Source organism: Salvia miltiorrhiza, chromosome 5, assembly GCF_028751815.1.
Source record: "Salvia miltiorrhiza cultivar Shanhuang (shh) chromosome 5, IMPLAD_Smil_shh, whole genome shotgun sequence".
Taxonomy (NCBI): domain Eukaryota; kingdom Viridiplantae; phylum Streptophyta; class Magnoliopsida; order Lamiales; family Lamiaceae; genus Salvia; species Salvia miltiorrhiza.
This window is the reverse complement of record NC_080391.1, coordinates 51,218,276-51,241,223: the sequence shown is the minus strand read 5'-3', so window position 1 is coordinate 51,241,223 and position 22,948 is coordinate 51,218,276. Positions and strand designations below refer to the sequence as shown.

The 22,948-nt window shown below is 36.3% G+C and overlaps 3 protein-coding genes across 18 annotated transcripts; all 3 read left to right on the top strand.

Moving 5' to 3' along the window:
• Positions 1–761: 761 nt before the first annotated feature.
• On the top strand, positions 762–4,927 carry LOC131024853 (uncharacterized). 9 transcript variants are annotated; one of them, XM_057954392.1, is made up of 10 exons: positions 762–1,237; positions 2,142–2,429; positions 2,519–2,584; positions 2,687–2,729; positions 3,348–3,402; positions 3,768–3,816; positions 4,061–4,128; positions 4,220–4,328; positions 4,438–4,585; positions 4,660–4,927. In XM_057954392.1, exons 2-9 carry the CDS (start codon positions 2,238–2,240, stop codon positions 4,552–4,554), a joined length of 699 nt encoding a protein of 232 aa, XP_057810375.1. In that variant the 5' UTR covers positions 762–1,237; positions 2,142–2,237; the 3' UTR covers positions 4,555–4,585; positions 4,660–4,927. The 9 variants fall into 9 exon arrangements, with proteins under 9 accessions (XP_057810375.1, XP_057810383.1, XP_057810381.1 ...); XM_057954398.1 differs by having other exon boundaries at positions 777–1,237; positions 3,768–3,803; positions 4,207–4,328; XM_057954397.1 differs by having other exon boundaries at positions 780–1,226; positions 4,438–4,580; positions 4,663–4,927.
• A 1,812-nt stretch (positions 4,928–6,739) lies between these two features.
• On the top strand, positions 6,740–13,281 carry LOC131024851 (pentatricopeptide repeat-containing protein At5g24830). Of its 7 annotated transcripts, none has more exons than XM_057954387.1 (12): positions 6,740–7,062; positions 7,255–7,378; positions 8,379–8,616; positions 8,917–8,958; positions 9,134–9,279; positions 9,368–9,496; positions 9,718–11,363; positions 11,984–12,038; positions 12,405–12,440; positions 12,698–12,765; positions 12,857–12,965; positions 13,052–13,281. In XM_057954387.1, exons 1-7 carry the CDS (start codon positions 7,008–7,010, stop codon positions 11,144–11,146), a joined length of 2,163 nt encoding a protein of 720 aa, XP_057810370.1. In that variant the 5' UTR covers positions 6,740–7,007; the 3' UTR covers positions 11,147–11,363; positions 11,984–12,038; positions 12,405–12,440; positions 12,698–12,765; positions 12,857–12,965; positions 13,052–13,281. The 7 variants fall into 7 exon arrangements, with proteins under 7 accessions (XP_057810370.1, XP_057810369.1, XP_057810374.1 ...); XM_057954386.1 differs by having other exon boundaries at positions 12,844–12,965; XM_057954391.1 differs by having other exon boundaries at positions 6,740–6,944; positions 12,844–12,965; positions 13,069–13,202.
• Positions 13,282–16,548: 3,267 nt separating this feature from the next.
• On the top strand, positions 16,549–18,122 carry LOC131024850 (F-box/kelch-repeat protein At3g23880-like). 2 transcript variants are annotated; one of them, XM_057954383.1, is made up of 2 exons: positions 16,571–17,230; positions 17,321–18,122. In XM_057954383.1, exons 1-2 carry the CDS (start codon positions 16,708–16,710, stop codon positions 17,806–17,808), a joined length of 1,011 nt encoding a protein of 336 aa, XP_057810366.1. In that variant the 5' UTR covers positions 16,571–16,707; the 3' UTR covers positions 17,809–18,122. The 2 variants fall into 2 exon arrangements, with proteins under 2 accessions (XP_057810365.1, XP_057810366.1); XM_057954382.1 differs by having other exon boundaries at positions 16,549–18,122.
• The last annotated feature ends 4,826 nt before the right edge of the window (positions 18,123–22,948 follow it).

Here is a 22,948-nt window from a genome sequence, read left to right as displayed (position 1 = left end):
GTGTGACTGATGGGCTTCGTCTCTGGTTCGTTCAATCGCCGTTCTAGTTGCGGCGAGTCCCATGAGGTTCTCATGGTAAAATTGGATACTCGTGATAATATCACGAATAATCTCGACATCTCCTCCTTGTCGTAAGTTGGTTACGAGGGCTCGATTGTTCCAGTTGAGACCGTCTAGTAGACGGGTGGTTTCGTTCTCCAAATGTTGGAGAGAATTTCTGTATGGTACACATTTCGGACATTCGTCCAGATCCATAATTTTTGATGGAGTCTCATCCCACATAGGTTAATTATAAAATAAATTAAAAATAATATAATTCCTCCATAAAAACCCGCTCTGATACCATTTTGAACAAGGATCTATTAGACTGTTTTTGCTTAAAAGTACGTGGCATTGTCTCACAGTCCAGACCCAGATTACAGAGTAATCTATCGGGCACGAGGAAAGTTTCCAGCCGATATACCATTCAAGCCCAATTTAAAACATATTTTAGGTATAAAATGTCTTTAAGTCAAAATCAAAAGTTTTAGGGGTCAAGGTGCAATAAATTTTATAATGGGGTTATTTTTGAATATCCATGCTTTGGACATGGGAGATTTTAGAAAAAAATGAAAGGTGATGTATTATGGGGCAAAATCTAAAGGTGGTGTTATAAACTAGAATTTGGTCATAGTTCATGTAATTAGGAGCAATAATCCCCATGAAAAACACTAAAAATTGAGAATCTTAAAGAGAAAACAACAATTAAGGATATTTATAGAAAAAACTCTTAAAATTGAGACACATGAGTATTGAGTAATATTTACACAAGAAAAGCACACAATATTTGACTATTTACACAAAAAATCAGATTCAGTTCAGTAAACAATCCCAGCCGGCCGCACCACCACCTCTCCTCCGCCGCGCCGCCCGTCCCCCTCTCCTCTTCGCCACAGCGAGCCGCTGATCTGCTCGCCGCCGGCCCGCCTCGCCAGAAGAATCCGCAGGTCCGCCGCACCGCCACCTCTCCTCCTCCTGCTCGCCACAGCACCTCAATCTCCGCCGCACCACCACCTCTATATAAGATTTACGGATTCTGTATTTGATACCGAATTCCATTCTCGGTCGGCATCGGTTGCATGCTAGAATCTGGTATATTTCGGGTTTCATTAACCGACCGACAGGCCTGACTCGCCCCCACCCCCTTCGTCTCCCACTTACCCTAGTCTGAGAAAGAAAACTGGCAGGCAATACTTTGGTAACTCTTGGTTTCTTCGAATTTGTTACTTTTATGTTGTGAATTTTCTATGTACACTGTGTCCTAAAATAATAATTTTCTTCTTGTGGCTTGGATTATACATTTTAGTTATTTTTTCATGATCTCGATTGAGGAAATGCTGGATGGAAGTTTCTGAATTACAGAGCTTCTATTTCCAATTCGGAGCCAAAATTACCAAAATAAGAATCCGTTTTAGCTGAGATGAACAACTAACTTGATTCGCTTAGGTCATTTTTATATACTTTGCGATTGGAATTCTGGCAAAGCCTGTTTTGGAGTTGGTGGCATAGTTCTTGACATGATTTTTGTGGCTATCTCAATAGAAGAAGATAAATGAAATGCAAGTTATTGGGTTGAAGAAGAAGAATCCGTGAAAATTTTACTTGCCATTTTTCATTCATGGCTTCAAATGGATAGATTCCTTAAAACTTGGACTAGTTAATTGCTACCTAGCAATATCATAATAATGTAATTATTTGTTGCTAATTTCTGAACAAAAGCCTCACTTAGAGAAGTTTAATTAGCGCATTTTATGTGATTCTTTGCTATCGTTTGTTTATTCTTGCATGTAGGAGTAGTGTGGCACTTATACAATTGATATCCATTTCTTTACATGTTTCCATCACTTCATTTTTGTTTTCTTTTTTTCTTGGTTTGGTTTGTAATGTTTTTTTAGTTAAAGAATGTTTCCGTCCTTCGTATGATAGATATTTGCAATTATTTTCAAATAAAAAAAAGATTTTAGACTTTGTTGCTAAATGGAGTTTTCCCCACTATTCACATACTCAACTCCATAAAAATTACTGGATTCTATTTCTTAATATTTCTTAATTGACTGTTTGTGTATAAAATCAAAATAGCTAAATAAGTGTTTTCTCATCAGCTCGAGGGAGCCAACATATAGACGACGAGACCCTCCTCTAGAACATACATTTAAGTTATATCAGAATCTGGTATCCTTTTTCCACCAGCTACATCGATGCAACAGCCTCTGCAGGAAGGAAAATCTCCTGAAAGTATAAATGCTACTATTTTGTTTGCTTCTCTGCGGGTGATGCTGCTATTGCATCTCACATGCGGGCTAGGCTTAGCTTTAGCTTTCTGGGTAGCAGTTGAGTTTTGTTCACTTTCGCTCATCCAAAATCCTGCTCCAACTCTTTTTATTGTATGGGTATGTAAACCTCCACTGCTCCACATATTCATATACCAAGTCTTTTGAATCTTTGAGGTAACTTGTTTTACTTTTGTGGTTTCTTTCAGGCTGTGGATGCTCTAGTTGTGATCCCTGTCTTTAGCCAGTTTCGTCTCAATCCTGATAAATGCTCTGTAATTTCAGTTTTTGTTCCCATCTTGTTAAATTTCTGGTTTTCTTTTTTAAGTTTCTGCAGAATTAATGTTTGTATAATTTCTTTTCTGCTTTCTTTCCAGTATGTCAAAGCCATAGTGAGAGGATTGATGGGTCTCCCTGCAGGTTAGTGTTAAAGTTCTTTTACCTTTGTTAGTTCTTTTCTTTCTTATTTGGTGTTTAAGGTGTGGGGGTTTGCCTTTCCACTGTACTTTAGGACAGCTTCATAATTAACCTTGATTAGTTCACTGTAATTCTTTAGTGATATTATAGATGTCTGCTTGATAGTAAGTAAACTAAATAGACCGTGTAAATAGATCAGCATTAGAATGAAACTTTTCTATGCATGCTACTAAAATTGCTACCAAAATTGAAATGCATTTTAGAGTTAATACTTTAAGATCCCAAATGTTGTCTCACAAGAAGCTTTTTCCCAAAGATAAGGCATTGGGTTTAGAAATGGTATTTAGGATGACCTGAGCAATTTTATGTGATGGCAAAAACCCTGTCATGAGAACAAGAGAGGCTGGGGATTCTAATGCGCTTCAGTACTTGCAGATTGACTCATTGTAATAGGAAGTTCAAGATAACTGTGTAGACGTTTTTAGTTTTCCGTTTCCATAATAAGTACATCATAAATTAACAGAAAATAACTCATAAGCTATCTCTTGATTTGTGAAAGCTAATACATTGTTGCTCTCTACTAACATCTATGCTAAAATGTGTTTGTGTTTATACTTGCAGGTGCTTTAGTTAATGCTCTTGGAGCTATTGTATTGGGCGCACCTGTTGGAATTCAGTACGTGAATTTGTTTGCTCTATTGCGACTTAAAAAACTAAACCTTTGTTTTGGTTGGATAAAAATGGCTCTTATCTGACAAATCCTGAGTATTTGCAAAGTCCACCTACGATCAGCCAGTTCCTTCTGGTTTCCAGTCTCTGATTCTTGGACCAGTACGATTGTTTAGAATTCAAAAACACTCTTGTAGAGCTCCTAGTGTGTTGTCTGGTTCTTTTGGCAGTCTGATAATGATTGGTGTGGTCTTGTCAAATTGGTCAGCCTCAATGTTGATAAGACAATTATAATCGTATGAGACTAAGCTGGGTATACTTACATACAACGAGCAATAGTTGCTGATCTATACGTCCTTTTTGTTGATGCAGGCACTTCAAAAGGACAGTTAACTGGTCGCTTCTAATGTCAGTCTTTACAGTATGTTTGCCTTTAAGAGATCATTATCTTTTGCAAGCTATTCTAATTGTCTGTTTTCACTATACTCAGTAATTGATCCGTGTAGAGGAATTATGCTCCATATTCTGTGCCAATCTGTCTTGCTGCAACTTTTACTGAGATTCTTACCTTTGTGCTTTACTGATAAAGGAAGTAAAGGACTATATATCCCCCCTAAAAACTTACATATCAAAGCTCATGTTCTGTCATTTTGTGTTTGATGCAGTTTGTACCAGCAGCTTCTGTGTTTGGCTCATCATGGACCGACTGGCATAGAATATTCGCTCACTCAAAGTAAAGTTAAATACCATCTCATGGCTCCCTCTCTGATTAGGAAATTCCATTAACTTTACATGGTCCGGTTCTCATCAGTCCAAATGTCCAGGCCAATGCGACCCGTAGATTTTATAATCTGTTTACCGGCACATGGAGCTATTATCGGGGCTTGGTTTGGTGCATGGCCCATGCCACTTGACTGGGAAAGACCCTGGCAGGTGCGGAACCTCGCCTCTATCATCTTTCAATATATTTCCCATTATCTTTTATTTTTGGAAAAGAAAAGTCTACAATTTGTAATGTGTTGTAGATTTGCACTTGATACAGGAGTGGCCAATCTGTGTGACTTATGGTGCTATTCTTGGCTACTTGATTGGTGTCATGGCATCATTTGGATTTATTGTGTATCATCATAAAAGACAACATAATGCTAAGAGGGACTAATATACAGTGCTTCACAGTTCCATCTTGTAAGGTATGCATTACACTTGTCAGTTGCTCAACAGATTGTATGCTTTGATGATGAGAGTTTTACAATGACTTGTCCAGAAGTACATCGATGTGTCATGATTCATCCTTTCCTCGCCGCACCTTTAGACCTCATTCGCCTCTGTTGCCAACTGTTATCAGCATGACACGTTGATTTTTCGAGACTAGAACGTGTTATTGACATTTTTTATGAGAATGTGTACTGTGTACATGTTAGGTACCAACATATTACGTTTTGGGACATTATTGACAATATTATCTCCCAATTATTTAACATTAGGTTGTATGTTGAAATATTTATTGGACGACTATAATCTTTTTTGGATTAGGGCATATGTGGTAGAAAGATATGGTGGAAATGCAAATTTAAAAGTTAATAAAGTAACACTAAAACTTGCATTACATGTTTCATCCCCACGTTGCGCACGGGTTGGGTTGGCAGAAACTTGGCTCGGACTTGACCCGGAACCTCGACTAGATCAAAAGTAACAGGGTGCGTGTGTTGACCTAGTGATTGAAGGTTAATATTCAAGACCTGTGGTTATAGATTTGAGTCTTTCGTTGTGCAGTTTTTAAATTTCTTTATTTACTTGTGTAGTTTGTCATAAAATAGATAAATAAATAACATCAATCCAACAACAAGAAAATATCCAACTTATAAACAACAATCTACAACATAGTCGAATAAGTGATATTCACACAGAAACTATCTTGGGGCGAAATGCATGAGCAGAATGGTGACCTACATTTTTAATACGCGGGTCGATCAAAATACACGCAGGCATAGACGCCACAACTCAGCTGATGAAGCTACCTGAACTACTCATTAGAAGGTGCCAAGGTGGTGAGACCATGGTCAGAAGTTCCATCCGCTTAGTAAAGCTTAGATAACAAACAAGTAACGGACTTCAACTAATTAGTGAGGTTGATGCGAATTGTGATCCAATAATTCCAAACATTACAAACCCTCACTGCAATAATAGATAAGAAGACATGATTTAATGGAAGTTATAGACGAGGCATTGTTGATAATATGATTTAATGGAAGTGAAAAGTAATTAATTATAACTGGTGGGGTATATTCCAAAAATAGATAGAAAGTTTTTCGTGGACGTCCCACAAAGGAAAGATATGAAGTTCTTTCGTAGACGAATGGAGTAATTTGTACGTGAGTTCTTGTTTCTTTTTTTTTGAATTATCTCTTTTTTATAGTCACAAGTATATAATAAGAGAATTGACAAAACATCATTTCGAGAGTGAAAGTTTGAGGAATCTAATGTCTTGATGTTGATCTGAACAGTGGTTTGAGAACATACTTTACTTGATCTGAAAAATGGTATGTGATCATTATGTTTTACGAAATTAATTTTATTGTGTAATTTTGATACCCTTGTGTGCGTTTATTTTGTGATTTTGTTTTGTGGATTAAAATTTGTGGAATGAACTATATAATGGGTTTTATTTATTATTAATTCACGAACCGAGCTCGAACCTTAGGTCAATAAGAATCGAGCTCCATTTCAAGTTTGAGATATATAAATAATTAACAAATCGAATTCGAACCAGACTCGAGCTTAATATTATATAATCGAATCGAGCTCGAGCTCATCTCTTAAAGTTCGAATTCGAGCTCGCGCCGAACTCAAGCCTAACCCGAGCCTGGAGGTATTCGACTCGGCTCAATTCGTATACATCCTATAATAAATAAATAATTTTAAAGTGCATAAACGATTCAAAGAAGAGAAAGGGAAAAAAAAAATTTAGGGAGCAAAATAATGCAGCACAAATATTTTCATGGATTATTTTGAAATTTGTGAATAAAAGAGGTGGTAAATTGAAATTAACCATTATGAAGCTACTGCTACGCGGCCTACGCCCAAGTTAGGGTGAGCATAAATCGAACTGTACCGAAAAAACTGATCGAACCGATTATTTTTGGGTTGGTTCGATTTTTAGATTTTTTGGTCGGTTTTCGAACGTGTAAATCGATCAAGTATCGGTTCGGTTTCGATTTTCCTTTTATGGTTCGGTTGGGAACCGAACCGATATATATATACACATATATATATATATATATATATTGTTTATAATATATTTATTTAATTTAATATACTAAATATAGTAAATACATGGTGCAACTTTGAAAACCCCTAAATCTGTTGCCGCGCACACCTTCCCCTTTCTCTAGAGAACCTCAGCGGCTCAGCCTTCCCGGTTCCTTCCTCCCCTCCGCCGGCGACTAGCTGCAGCAGGTGACCGACGCCAGCGCAACTCCCCGGCTTATCCGACGCCGCCCTTCTCCCCTCCACGACGCCGCCCTTGTTCTGATTTAGTGATTTATACGTGTTAGTATTTGCTGAATTCTGATTTAGTATTTGCTGAATTTGTTACCTCCGATTTCCATCTCCATGACGAGCCTGGTTGCCTGCTTGAAGCGACGCTGTCTTTCTCTTCATTTCGCGCGTAATTTCTCTCTCACTGTCGGAGCCCCGTGATTTTTTCAATGCTTTCTGTTTTTTGGAGTGCAGTGTCTTGATGGTTCGGATGATTTAGTACTGAATTACGGTTAATGTGATTTAGTGGCGTTTCCGGGAAACTTTTAGGAGTGAAAATTGTGATCGGTTAATGCATATATCTTGTGAATTTGTTTTGCAGCTTTGGGGAATGGAAACCCTGATGAGGCGATCAGGTTGAGGCTGATGCTGCTCAGAGGGCCCAACTATATTGTAAATAGAATGCATGGTGCTGATAGCTCGTTGAGATTGTTTCAGCCCAAATTGTAAGGCTATGAGTAGATACGGAGTTTATATTGTGTTTATCGTCAATAAATATTCCTAATTTGATAGCCGAGCTATATTTCTTGCTGGATTCTTGGCCAGTTTCACTATCTTTCTTTGATTCCATATCAAGATTAATTTCTATCTATCTAAGTCTATTTATCATCTAGATAGCCGAGCTATATATCTTGCCGGAATCACCATGGTTTATCTTGTTTTGTGATTTTCATTAGCTTAATCTGATGGTAGATTGTATAGATTTAAATTTTATGAAAGATTTCTGGACTGGAGAAGTAGTTAGTAACGCATATTAGCTCGGTTTGATACTTTTTGCAACTAGTTAATGGTATCGAAATAAAATGATAAAACTTCAGTATTGAAATGAAGCCACGTTTATCCCACGTCAACTTGGTGAAGATCCTTCTTCAATATATAAGTTGGACAACCCTCTCCCCTTATAAGTAGTAAAACTTCTAAGCAGTGGAGGACCCAGGATTTTCTGCGAGTGTTTGTAATGAGTAAAAAGGAAAAAGCAAAAAAGGGGTGTGTAATTTATTATTATTTTTTTTTGGGGGGGGGGGGTATAGTTGTTCCCCCAACGCCCTATACTCGATCCGCCCCTACTTCTGAACGGAGCAGCCTCAAGTCGATGAGGATTTGTTTGTTCCACGTGTAGTGGCTGATGGTCATACCGGCTTGCTCATCCAGTGTGTTGGAGCTTTATTTATCCTACGTCCAGTTTACTAAAGATTCTGCTGTCAATATATTAGTTGGTTAATGTTTGTCAGATAACCCAATTTGGTATTTGGTATATATGTGGGATAATGTTTGTCAAATAACCCGATATGGTATTTGGTAAACCCTCTCCTCTTAAAAATCCCAGTTCTAATAGTCAGTATCAAATATATGATTATTTGTTGCATTATTTCACCTATTGTTTTGGAATAACATGGTTTTTCCTCTTCAATTTCTTATGCTGCCACCTTCTTGTGTTCGATGCAGTTTCTCTACTGACTATTTCAGTGTGCATGGTGAAAGTCCTTCTGCTGAATATGCAAAGTTGAGGAAAGAGTCACTAGAAGGCCAATTTGGACGTATGCTGGGTTCAAAAAGTGTTTCTGTTTTATACCGTTTTGGCACGTTCTTAGCTGTGTACAAATCTGCAACTATTTCATTCTATGTGTTGAAGCTAACCATTTGGCGCTTCTTCGTCCATGATATGAACAAGCGTTCGGTTAAGGTTAGTTGTGATATGTCAAAAGTATTTACACAGTGGATTTCATGGAAAGTTTTTGGATAGAACATTGTTTCTTCTTTTATCTGGTTTTGTATGTTACTAGCAAACATGTCTGGAATGTTAGTCAGTCATACTGATGTGAAGAATATTGGGCAGAAAATTGCATTTTGTTCATTTCTCCCATCCAGGGCCTTATTAGTAATACTTGTATTAAACTGAAAATCCATTGTTCTGGTTATTGTTTTCTGTTGTATCCATCTTATTTATCTAATCATAGTTTACATGTCGGTTGGCATCTTGCAGTTTCGTGAAATGCTTATTCGCTTGGGGCCTTTTTATATCAAGGCAAGTTGTGTTTCAATTAAATTAATGGTTTCTATGCTGTTCATCTTATTAATCTTTATTCTGTGTTATTTGATATTTCTTCTTGTTAATATTTCATTTTATTTGATATTCTACTTTACCACCGTTTACAATTTTATATGTTTACTCTATTGTTTGTGTGTGTGATTGTTCTCAGATTCTAGTTCCCGCTCAAGGATCCTATTTTATTTTCCGAATTCTGAATGGAAGCGTCCAGGCAATCGATTCGTTTAAAGACCTGATTTCTATTTATTTTTCGCGGTTTCTTCGTTTGAATTCCAGTTTAGGCCTAAACGAATCCAGGTAGGAGCATTTGGTGAGTTGTTATGTCTAATAAGCTCATTTTACATTGTAAATGTTCGAATCACTGTTGCTATTTATGCCGGATTAGGAGTGTTAGTCGCCATCGAAATGAGGTGGAGGAAACTTCAGAAGCTGGAGATAAGGAGCCGAGGGGCGCAGTTTTTAACGCATTGGATGCAATGTTAAAGGGTAGTTTGGATCGTTTGAAAACTATGAGGTTCGTTTTGTTTCAGTTTGATCGTTTTGCTGAATATTTCGATTTTTTTGTGCGAATTTTGGTGGTAAAGGTGATGATTTAACCATTTTACGTGTTGGTAATGTGAGAATAGGTGGATGAAAATCTATTTTGCTATTCAAGATATCTTGTGCTGTCTTTGGAGTGTGTGAGGTCTGATCAATGTTGAATTTGATTACTTCCGTTGTCAAATTGTGCTGCAGGGAAAGCATAAGGTGGGTGCATTCAAGTAGTTATAGTGTCATTTTTGAATCCGCATCCAAGAGTGATATAAGCATGATTAGAGCTTTGTGCTTGGAGGGTAAGCTGGGATCAGCTTTCTGTCTTTGGCAGACTGTGGTTCAACAGCTTAGAATTCCTGATGTCCTCACTCATAATTACCTTCTAAATGCCCTTTGCAAAAGCGGTGACCTGGAGAGGGCGGAGTGGCTTGTTAATGAGATGTTAGCACATGGCCCTCGTCCCAGTTGTGCTACCTACAACACTTTGATGAGTGGTTATTGCCTGGTAAATCAAGTCGATACAGCTCTAGATGTTTTCTCTACCATGGTCAACCGTGGGGTGAGGCCAAATAGGGTCTCGTGCAATATTCTTGTGCACAGCCTTTGCCGGAAGGGCTTATTGCAGGATGCGACAAAGCTGCTAGAGAAAATTTTGGATGACAATAATGATGGCGGAACTTCGAAGTTAATAGCTTCAACTATACTCATGGATGGTCATATCAAGGGTGGTAGCATGGTGGAAGCTATCAGTTGTTGGAATGATGTAATTGAAAGGGGTATAGAGGTCGATGTTGTTGCATATAATGTTATTAATCATGGATATTGTTTGAGTGGGAACTTAACCATTGCGTATAGGTCTTTGGGCAAAATGTATAAAAGCGGTCTTGATCCTGATATTTTTTCATATAATACAGTCATCAGTGAGCTTTGCAAGTCAGGTAGGATTGATGAGGCTTGTTATGTTTTCGGTGTTATGTCAAGGATGGGCATTCCACCCGATCACATAACATACAAAATGATCATCCAAGGTTCATGTATTCATGGAGATGTACATAGAGCAACCTATTTTGTTTCCCACATGCTGCAGAACTCATCGGTACCCAAGCCTCTCATTTGGAATGTCATGATTGTTGCCTATGGAAAACGTGGACAAGTACAAGAGGCCCTGTTCATGAAAAACAAAATGATTGAACTTGGCGTGCTGCCCAATGTTTATACATACAACGCTCTTATCTACACACAAATAAAAGATGGAAGTATTGACAAGGCTCATTATCTTTTGACTGAGATGCTCTTTAATGGTCTTTCCCCTGATGTAGTCACCTACAATTTGTTGATTGGTGCAGCTTGTGATATGGGCGACATTAGTTTTGCACTCCAGCTGCACAATGAAATGTTGAGGAGAGGATGTGAACCAGATATAATAACTTACACCGAATTACTCAAGTGCTACTGCATTAGAAACAAAATGGAAGAGGCTGAAGAGCTACTTTTCAAGATGTTGATGACAAATTTACCAATTGATCATGTTCCATTTATAATACTTATGAAGAAATGCTTCAAGATGGGGGAGATAAATAAAGTTTACAACCTTTATTGCATATGGTTAAGAAGGGGAAGAAATCTGTAGTTGAAAGTCATGTGGTGAAACTGAACGATGACATCATTCTTCTACTGTAAAGCTTTTTGCATGAAATGTGGTTGGGATGTGCGACTCATTTCTTATACAGATACAGATCTTCATTTCTCTTGTTTCTTCATCCACAACTGCGACTCATATGGCCCTTTTAATGGCTACCTGCATTTTTCAAAAGCCATAGTGAGAGGACTAATGGGTCTCCCTGTAGGTTAGTGTTATGAAGTTCTTTTCCCTTTGTTAGTTCTTTTCTTTCTTATTTGGTGATTAAGGTGTGGGGGTTTGCCTTTCCACTGTACTTTAGGACAACTACATAATTAACCTTGATTAGTTCACTGTAATTCTTTAGTGATATTATAGATGTCTGCTTGATAGTAAGTAAACTAAATAGACCGTGTAAATAGATCAGCATTAGAATGAAACTTTTCTATGCATGCTACTAAAATTGCCACCAACATTGAAATGCATTTTAGAGTTAATACTTTAAGATCCCAAATGTTGTCTCACAAGAAGTTTTTTTCCCAAAGAAAAGGCATTGGGTTTAGAGATGGTATTTAGGATGACCTGAGCAATTTTATGTGATGGCAAAAACCTCTGTCATGAGAACAAGAGAGGCTGGGGATTCTAATGCGCTTCAGTACTTGCAGATTGACTCATTGTAATAGGAAGTTCAAGATAACGGTGTAGACGTTTTTAGTTTTCCATAATAAGTACTCCATAAATTAACAGAAATAACTCATAAGCTATCTCTTCATTTGTGAAAGCTAATACATTGTTGCTCTCTACTAACATCTATGCTAAAATGTGTTTGTGTTGTGTTTATACTTGCAGGTGCTTTAGTTAATGCTCTTGGAGCAATTGTATTGGGCGAACCTGTTGGAATTCAGTACGTAAATTTGTTTGCTCTATTGCAACTTAAAAAACTAAACCTTTGTTTTGGTTGGATAAAAATGTCTCTTATCTGACAAATCCTGAGTATTTGCAAAGTCCACCTACGATCAGCCAGTTCCTTCTGGTTTCCAGTCTCTGATTCTTGGACCAGTACGATTGTTTAGAATTCAAAAACACTCTTGTAGAGCTCCTAGTGTGTTGTCTGGTTCTTTTGGCAGTACTGATAATGAGTGGTGTGGTCTTGTCAAATTGGTCAGCCTCAATGTTGATAAGACAATTATAATCCTATGAGAATAAGCTGGGTATACTTACATACAACGAATAATAGTTGCTGATCTATACGTCCTTTTTGTTGATGCAGGCACTTCAAAAGGACAGTTAACTGGTCGCTTCTAATGTCAGTCTTTACAGTATGTTTGCCTTTAAGAGATCATTATCTTTTGCAAGCTATTCTAATTGTCTGTTTTCACTATACTCAATAATTGATCCGTGTAGAGGAATTATGCTCCATATTCTGTGCCAATCTGTCTTGCTGGAACTTTTACTGAGATTCTTACCTTTGTGCTTTACTGATAAAGGAAGTAAAGGACTATATATTCCCCCTAAAATCTTACATATCAAAGCTCATGTTCTGTCATTTTGTGTTTGATGCAGTTTGTACCAGCAGCTTCTGTGTTTGGCTCATCATGGACCGACTGGCATAGAATATTCGCTCACTCAAAGTAAAGTTAAATACCATCTCATGGCTCTCTCTCTGATTAGGAAATTCCATTAACTTTACATGGTCCGATTTTCATCAGTCCAAATGTCCAGGCCAATGCGACCCGTAGATTTTATAATCTGTTTACCGGCACATGGAGCTATTATCGGGGCTTGGTTTGGTGCATGGCCCATGCCACTTGACTGGGAAAGACCCTGGCAGGTGCGGAACCTCACCTCTATCATCTTTCAATATATTTCCCATTATCTTTTATTTTTGGAAAAGAAAAGTCTACAATTTGTAAGTAGATTTGCACTTGATACAGGAGTGGCCAATCTGTGTGACTTATGGTGCTATTCTTGGCTACTTGATTGGTGTTATGGCATCATTTGGATTTATTGTGTATCATCATAAAAGACATCATGCTAAGAGGGACTAATATACATTGCTTCACAGTTCCATCTTGTAAGGTAGGCATTACACTTGTCAGATTGTATGCTTTGATGATGAGAGTTTTACAATGACTTGTCCAGAAGTACATCGATGTGTCGCGATTCATCCTTTCCTCGCCGCACCTTTAGACCTCATTCGCCTCCGTTGCCAACTGTTATCAGCATGACACGTCGATTTTTCGAGACTAGAACGTGTTATTGAAAATTTTTTATGACAATGTGTAGATGTTAGGTACCAACATATTACGTTTTGGGACATTATTGGCAATATTATCTCCCAATTATTTAAGCTTAGGTTGTTAGTATGTTGAAATATTTATTGGACGACTATAATCTTTTTGAATTAGGGCATATGTGGTAGAAAGATATGGTGAAAATGCAAATTTAAAAGTTACTAAAGTAACACAAAAACTTGCATTACATGTTTCATCCCCACGTTGCGCATGGGTTGGGTTGGCAGAAACTCGGCCAGAATAAAAGTAACAATTGTTGTGAATAAAAGTAATACTCTTAGTTATAGTATTAAATAAAAGTGACAATGTATTCCAAATAAAATTAATAGTTCTTATGCTTAAAAATGACAATGTAAAGTAACAATTATTCAAAATAAAGTAATTTTTATTTTTATGTAAAAGTGACCGTTTTTCAATGAAAGTAGCTGACTCAACTAGAAACACCTCTAGATTGACTTGCAATAGGACAAGGACATCCTAGTGATGGTAAGTTGACCCAGTGTCATCTCTCAAGGAAAGTCTTAAAGGGCTTTTAATTGTATCGCAGGAAAAACAGTAAAAGAAAGCAGTAAAGGTTTTGATTTAAAAACGTAACTTAAACTTAAATGTAAATTGAACTTAAACTTAACCTAGGCAATAATTTAAACAACTCGAATTAAACCTAACTTAAGAAATTAAAAACTTGTAAATTTAAAGACTTCTAATCTAGGCATGAAACTAAAGTGCATAATTTAAATTGCATAATTAAAAAGAAAGCATGATCATAAACGAAAAACGTAAACATGATTAAACAAAATAAATTGAATTGAAATACGAAATACCGTAAATGTCTTGAACGTGTAATTGTGTCACGCAATCACAATCCAAGAATAAACTAAAAAACTGAATTGAAATCTAACTTAAAACAATGAATTCGAAAACTATGAAAAACTATGAAAGCAAGTAAATCCTAAGCTTCGGATGCCAAGAGATCTCAAAGATGGCGTCTAAAACTAGGGCAAAAGGTTCATTATTACAATGAAAAGTATAGCCCTATTTATAGACTTCAATTCCCTATGGATCACCATGGAAGTTGCCATGCAAAGCCGGACTCTAAAAGGAATAGAATCGTGCAAAGGAAGGTAAGTCCAGCTGTGATGCGCGCTATGGAAGTAATCTCCTCCCTGGCCGGATTCGGAATTCTCGCCAGCGGAATGGCTTCCGCTCTGACTTAGTGATTCCTCTGCTCTGGACTTGACTCCTCTGGTCAGCGGGGAAGCGACTCTTCTGGCCTCGACTCCTCTGACATTCTTCTCTGGCGCTTTTCTCTCCTCTGGCGCTTTTCTGCAGAGGAATGGTTGATTTCTCTGCTCTGGCTATCTTCTCTGGCTTAGCGAGTTCTCTGACTTAGCGAGTTCTCTGGCGCTACTTCTCTGGCTTAGCGAGTTCTCTGACGGACTTGTCTGCTTCGAGTCCTCTGCTCTGACTGCTAGGATTTCGCTTCTCTGGCGAATGACTTCTCTGGATCCGGAGCGCTTGGTTCCGCTGCTCTGGAGACTTGATTTCTCTGGTGGTTGATTTCTCTGGCCTATGATTCCTCTGGCCTAGACCACTTCTCTGACTTGGTGCATTTCTCTGCTCTGGCCAGCGATTTCTCTGGTCTGGTCTGGTCTGGTCTGGTCTGGCGTAAAAACGCCATTTTTAGCCAAAAATCCCCAAAATTATACTCTTCCACCATTAAAACCTAAATCTCCTGAAAAGCATCAAATACACCATAAAACGCACCAATTTCCAGAAGATTTAACTTACAATGAGCACATTCAAATCCCTAAAATTAGAACAATTAAGCATAAATCAGTAGCAACTCTTATGATTAAAAATTACAATTAAAAAAGTGATAATTATTCAATGAGTCGATAGGGGCGGAAGCAGAACCAACAATACAAAAACAGTAAGATAAGCATCTTCATACATAATTATTCAAAAACATAGTAGAGGGCTGTAACTTTCATAACCTTCACTCCTCTTAACAAACACACCATCTTCGTAACCCCTCCAGACCACCTCCTCGTGTATTGGAAAGGGATTATCACGCTACCTCACACAATATATATGAAAAACTTTATAATTATTAATTTAATATTTATAAATTTTATAAAAATAACAAATAACAAACTACAAACATATATATATACTCAAAAAATTTAGTGAGATAAATCTAGATAGTTTTGAGATAAATATCAATAATCACAAGACATATAAACTTGTTTTAATACCCGTCAAAATAATTGCTCTGATAAATAAATATGCATTATAAAATAAGATAAAAATTATTTAGAAAAAATAATTATGAACAAATCAATGGTGCATTAGAATGATTAATTATAAAATAAATCTCGAACTTATACTTATTTTACAAAGTCGACCTCAATTTTAAACATTTGCAAATAAAAATTAAATACTTATAACTTTTACAATTGAATTTTCCTAGTACAAAAATAAAATGTAGTATAATATTATAATATTATCAGTTTAGTTGCACACTAAATGATGTTGCATGCTCCTTCTCTACCGGACCTTAGTTAGTAATGGTATTCAAGTCATCTTTTCGATCATCAAAAAAAATTGAGAAGTCGTAATTGCAAACTTTAAAAAGATTTGATATACATTAAGAAAAGGTTTCAAAGTGAGATCGAAATTGGAAAATGGGTATAAATTCATGATTTAATTTGTACTCCTTATTTCTTTCAAATAATCTTTCGATTTCAACTGAGACATTTTTTTCAGGGGTTATTGCTGGAAAATACCTCACGTTTGCCAATTTTCTGGTATATATCATGATCTTTACTTAATCTTTACTTAAACACCATAGTAAGTGGATTATTGAGATTGGATTTGGGCGAAATTACCCGTCGTCGGACGATTCAGAATCAAACTTAAATTCATATATATTCTGGCAAAAATTAAAGATCATGATATAAATAAATTAAAAAATTGGCAAACTTTGAATATTTTTCGACAATAATCTTTTTTTTTTATATAAATAAATTCTATGATGTCGACGATACATATACATGCGTGGTTATAATTATTACTTACAAATTACAATAGAGAATTCGAATTGAATGAAAATTTTGATTATAATTATTTGTGGTCATAGAAGCTACCCAAATTACAGTCCAAATGTGCGATTAGGTTTTCTGTAGTTTCAGCGCGCATTACGGAATTTCCCGTATTTGAATTTTTCCTCTTTATCTCTACCAAACCCAAACCCTACATCCAAATTCAATTAATCCTTTCATGGCGCAATCTCGAAGAACAACTGAAATCGTACTGCCAAACGAGGTGATCATCGAAATCCTCACCTGGCTCCCAGTAAAATCTCTCTTGAAATTCAAATGCGTCTGCAGATCATGGCGAGCCCTAATTTCCAGCCAACGCTTCATCAAAGCCCACCTCCACAACTCAAAATTAGCCCCAAATTTAGCTCACGATATGCTCGCTTTTGCCTGTCGTCCAGGTAATTTTAGGCAGTGTTCGGTTAATTCCATGCTGTATGAATCTGTTTCTCAAGTATCCGATTTGAGTTATCCATTTGAATTAGTAGAGAATTATCGGGTGATGGGTACGTGTAATGGTTTACTACTAGTGAGGTTAAATTACACAGAGGTCATTTTGTGGAACCCATCTACGAGAACTTGCAAAAAGCTGCCTCATTTCGGCGTGGAATTAGCTGAGGATGATCTTCTTGGTGACTTTGGTTTAGGTTATGATAAATCGAAAGATGACTATAAAGTGGTGGGGTTTTTCGATACCTCTTCAGGTTTGTCTGATGTGATAATAGCAGTTTATAGTTTGAGGAATGATGAGTGGAAGAGGATCAAGAATATAAATTGTCGTGACGTGTTTCCAGGGTGTTCTGCATTTGCAAATGGGAAGCTGTATTATTTTACTAAGCCAGAATATGGATCCGATTGGGAAATTCTCTCCATTGATTTGGAGAAGGAGGAGTATGAGATACTGCAAATGCCAAGCAATGTGAAGCTTGATGATGATTCATGTATGGCAGTGTCTGAGGGGTCACTGTTCTTGCTCTGGCCTCATCCGACTTTTGCAGCTGCAGATGTGTGGATGTTGGATGGTTGTAGTGTGGGAATCAAGAATTGGACTAAGGTCGTTTCTATTCCCTGTCGCTATGATAATGGTGTGATGTATACTCATTTCACACAGTTATTGTATGTGCTGAAGAATGGCCTGGTCATGTTCCGTAATGGTAGGACTTTTGTGGTGTACGATGCAAAGGATGGCTCGTTTAGATATCCTCGGATTAGAGACATGGGTGAATGTCGTTCTTTTGGAGTCCATACTTATGTTGAAAGTTTAGTTTCACCTGTGGGATGATGTTGTGATACTGAATGAAGAAGGTGCATTCTGTGTTTGTGATTGCTAATTTTCGGTGGTGGAACTATATCTTTTGTATTGGCGTGGTGACGGAGAAATCTATGATCTATCATTTGAGATTTGGTAGCTATAGCGAATGGCCTTCTCTCAGACTGGTGTGAAGCTGTTTAGTTTCTGTTTCTTTTTGCTTTCCTTCGTCAAATTTGTGTGTTTTTATTAAGTTCTGGGATAGTGCAATTGTGAGGGAGATATTGTTAGCGAGGGTGTTTTACTGATTTTCACATAAAGAAGAATTTGTAAGAGATGTTTTGATATGTTTTTTTGCTGAATCTCTTCGTGACAAGATCGAGATTGAGACACAAGGATCATTGATTAATGATTACTAGGCCACTACAATTCATACCTCCAATCTCAGCCACAACTTCCTTAATCGAAAAATATGTACATTTCTATTTTGTACACTAATCCTTTTACTTTTTATCTCCATTTTCCATAAAGTGAGACTCATGTTCCATCATAATACAATTTTATTTAGTAATAGTTTTTCTTAAAATTTGTGCCACTTATAAATATGACTAATATTTTTGTGAGACGGATGGAATATATGAATTGTGCTACATGTTCAAATTTTATTATCTCAATTTAATTATCTTCGTCTTTCTGCAATGGACCCTTGATATTTGTGAAAAAAGTTTAAAGATTACAATCGTTTAGTTTTTAGTTTTTTGGTGTACACGATTATTATTATTGATTTTTAGATAGTCAGGAATCCCACTGGAAAGATAATGTAGCACATGAGCACAGAGGCGGATCTAGCAATTTAATAATGACCGGGCGAAATTTCATCGGATGATTCTAATGAATTTTTAGTAAAGAAAATGGGTTGAGTCTTGAAATAATTATTTAGAATTATACAATTATTATCGGGCGAGATTAGCATATATAGATAAAAAAAATTAAATTATTTATATATATTGGTAATAGAAAAAATTGATTGGGCGGTGGCCGATGGGGCATGACCTCTAAAACCGTCCCTGCATGGCTGCATGAGCAAGTCATTGGGCATCAAGCTTCCCAAAATATACTGGAATCCTTATTATGGAATGGATCACTGATAATAATCGTACATAGCCAACTTATTGATGAGCTAAGCCGACGAGGCCTAATTCAAGTGACAAAGCTGAGGCCTTGGGTTCAATTCTGTTTTTATCATTTTTGTTTGTGTGGGTAGTGTTCCAACCTTTGTGGAGGTAGTGTTCCGCCTGCGTGCGGTTGTTTTTCCACCTTTGTGTGGTGTAGAGGTCCCACCTGCGTGCAGAATCCTCTTGTAATTCTAAAAAAATAAAAATAACTAAGCTAATTAGTTAAAAAGAATCAAAGCTTGAGCTTGACAATTGTTGCCTCGTTAATTTTTTTTTAAACTTATTGATGAGCTAATAGAAGAGGGCAAATGAAAAAAAATAAAAATAAAAATAAAAATAAAAATAAAAATAGAAGAGGGCAAATCACCGCTACTTCGACAAAATAATTGATGCATATTTGTTAATGTTAGTTGTGTTGTAAATATATCTATAAGATATATCTTATGTGTGTTGACCAAGAAACCTCCCTAAAACCCTAGCTTTCTACTTGTATAAATAGAGGCCTTTGGCCCTCATATTGAATACACTTCATTCGTATTCTCTTCTCTATTCTCTTTAGCTCCAAATACTTTGTGATCAAAGTTATGGTTAGAATGAATATATATATTTTCAAAATGATCTTGAAAATTAATTGATGCTATTTAAATAGCACAAGTAATATTCCTGAAGAATATTACATGCTCTTGAAGAGAAATTCATATTACATGCTCTCGAAAATTAGACCTTGAGCACAAGTAGTATTCCTGAATAATATTACATTCAAGATCTTAAATTGATGCTATTAAAGTAGCACAAGTAATATTCCTGAAGAATATTACATGCTCTTGAAGAGAAATTCATATTACATACTCTCGAAAGTTAGACCTTGAATGTCAAATGGCCCTAAAGGCCGTATGGTTGTACTCTTTTTTCCTTACTAAGTTTTTTCCTACGAGGTTTTCTTAGTTAAGGTTTTTAATGAGGCAACTAGTGTAATATATGAGTAAATATATGTTTTGTACTCTTTTACTCTACCGAATTTTTCCCATGGGGTTTTTACGGAGAGGTTTTTAACAAGGCATGAACATTTAAACAGTAACATCATATGAAATCTTGATATTTGTCTTGGTGATAGTGCCACTACACATATTATTCTTCAAAAGAAGTATTTCCTTAAGTTGACATTAGATGAGAATAATGTTAACACAATATCAGGTGCATCAAACATCATTGAAGGCTCCGGAAGAGCTTGTATCATTTTGCCAAATGATACTAAATTAGATATTGAAAATGCCCTGCACTCTAGTAAGTAACTTACTAAGTTTCAATAATGTCTATAATAATGGATACCACATCGAGACAATTGTGTGAAAGGTAGAAATGAATATCTTTGCATAAATTCTTTTGTTTCAGGCTATAAGCTGACAAAAGAAAAATTAGCATCACTACCTTCTGGAATGTATTATACATTCATAAAAGCAATTGAGATAAACCATGTCATGAACGTGAAATTCAATGACACAAAAGCTTTAAGCTTTGGCATGATAGGTTTGGACATCCTGGAGCAACTATAATGCACCGAATAATCAATAATTTATATGGACACAACATAAAGAATCAAAAGATTTTTTCTACAATGAATGACATGCAATGCTTGTGCGCAAGACAAGTTAGTCATTAGACCTTCATATACGAAGGATAATACTGAATCTCCATCTTTCTTAGAAAGAATTCAAGGAGACATTTGTGGACTTATACATCCACCTTGTGGACCTTTTCGATACTTTATGGTATTGATTGATACCTTTTCTAGATGGTCACATGTATGCTTGCTTTCTACTAGAAATGCAACATTTGCTAGACTACTTGCTCAAATCACTAGTGAGTTTACGTCTCAAGCATTTGAAAACTATTGTATGGCTATTGAAATTGAGATTGAATATCCAGTAGCTTGTGTCTATACTCAAAATGGTTTAGCAGAATCATTGATTAAACGTCTTCAAATTATTGCTAGACCATTACTTATGAAATCAAAACTCCCAAACTATTATTTGGGGTCATGCCATATTACATGATGCAACATTAGTTCGACATAAGCCAATCATGAATACTTCCCAATGCAAATTATTTTTTGCTGAGAACCTGATGTTTCTCACTTACGAACTTTTGGTTGCGTGGTTTAAGTCCCAATTGCACCCCCTCCCACAACGAACAAAAATGGGTCCCCAACAAAGACTTGGGATATATGTTGGATTTGATTCACCTTCGGTTATAAGGTATATAGAACCTTTAACATGTTATTTATTTTCTGCAAGTTTTGCAGATTGTCATTTTGACGAAATGACATTTCCAACATTATGAGTAACAAATCTACATCCAGAAAAGCACAAGGAACTCTCTTGGAATGAGAAAAACTTATCATATTTTGATTATAGAACAAATCAATGTGAACAAGAAATTGAAAAGATCATTCATTTGCAAAAGATTGCAAATCAAATTCCTAATGCTTTTGTAGATACAAGAAAAGTGACACAATCTCACATACATGCTGCAAATACTCCAACTAAAATTGATGTCCCTGAAGGACATATAGCTTTGGTAGCAAATGAGTCTAAAATTCGTCAAAAACATGGTCGACCAGTTGGTTCAAAAGATTCTATGCCTAGAAAAAGAAAGGGGCAAGATGGAAATCAAACAATGACGAAAATGACTAATCAACCAATGAAAGCGATGTAATTCCTAAAGAATTACAAGTATCTGAAAATCATGAGATCTCAATAAATTATTTACATCAGATACTAGAGAGAGAAAATATCATTATTGATGATATATTTGCCTTTCATATAGCTCTTCATGTTTTAAATGAGGATCCTCAACTAAAATCTGTTGCAAAATGCAAACAGAGACTTGATTGGCCAAAGTGAAAAGAAGCTATAGAAAGGGAATTAAATTCCTGTGATAACCGGAAAGTATTTGGATATATAGCCCTACCTCCGGAATCTAAAATCCATGTTGAAAACAAGTGGATCTTTGTTAGAAAGAGAACCGAGAAAAATGAAGCTACGAGATATAGAGAAAAACTCGTAGCACAAGGTTTCTCACAAAAACCAGGAATTGATTATGAGGAAATATACTCTCCCGTAATGAACGCTATTACTTTTAGATTTTGATTAGTCTGGCTGTGTCACAAAGGCTTGATATGCGCCTTATGGATGTAGTAACTGCTTATCTATATGGGTCATTAGATAATGACATATATATGAAAATTCCTAAAGGATTTAAAATGCCTGAAGGATTGCAGTCAAAACCCAAAAGCATGTATTCAATTAAACTGCAAAAATCGTTGTATGGGTTGAAACAGTCTAGTCGTATGTGGTACAATAGACTGAGCGAGTATCTTTTGAAAGAAGGATACAAGAATAAAGATATCTGCCCTTGTGTTTTCATTAAGAAAACCGAAAGTGGATTTGCAATTATAGCAGTCTATGTTGATGATTTAAATTTAATTGGGACTCCTGAAGAGCTCAATAAAACTGCTAAATATTTGAAGAAAGAATTGAGATGAAAAATTTGGGAAAGACAAAGTTTTGTCTTGGTTTGCAAATGGAACGTATCAGTGGAGGAACGTTTATCCATCAATCCACATATACAGAAAAAATGTTAAAACGCTTTTACATGGATAATGCACATTCATTAGCATCACCAATGGTCGTTAGATCTATTGACACTAAGAAATATCCATTTCGACCAATTGAAGAGGGTGAAACAATGCTTGGTCTTGAAGTACCATATCTAAGTGCAATTGGAGCGTTGACTTATCTGGCTAATAATACTAGACCAGATATAGCTTTTTCTGTCAATCTCCTAGCAAGATTTAGAGCTGCACCCACTTTGAGACATTGGAATGGTGTTAAGCACATTCTACATTATCTAAAGGGGTACCATTGACCTTTAATTATATTATCAAGAAAAATATGATAATACTCTAGTGGGGTACTCGGATGCAGGATTTTTATCCG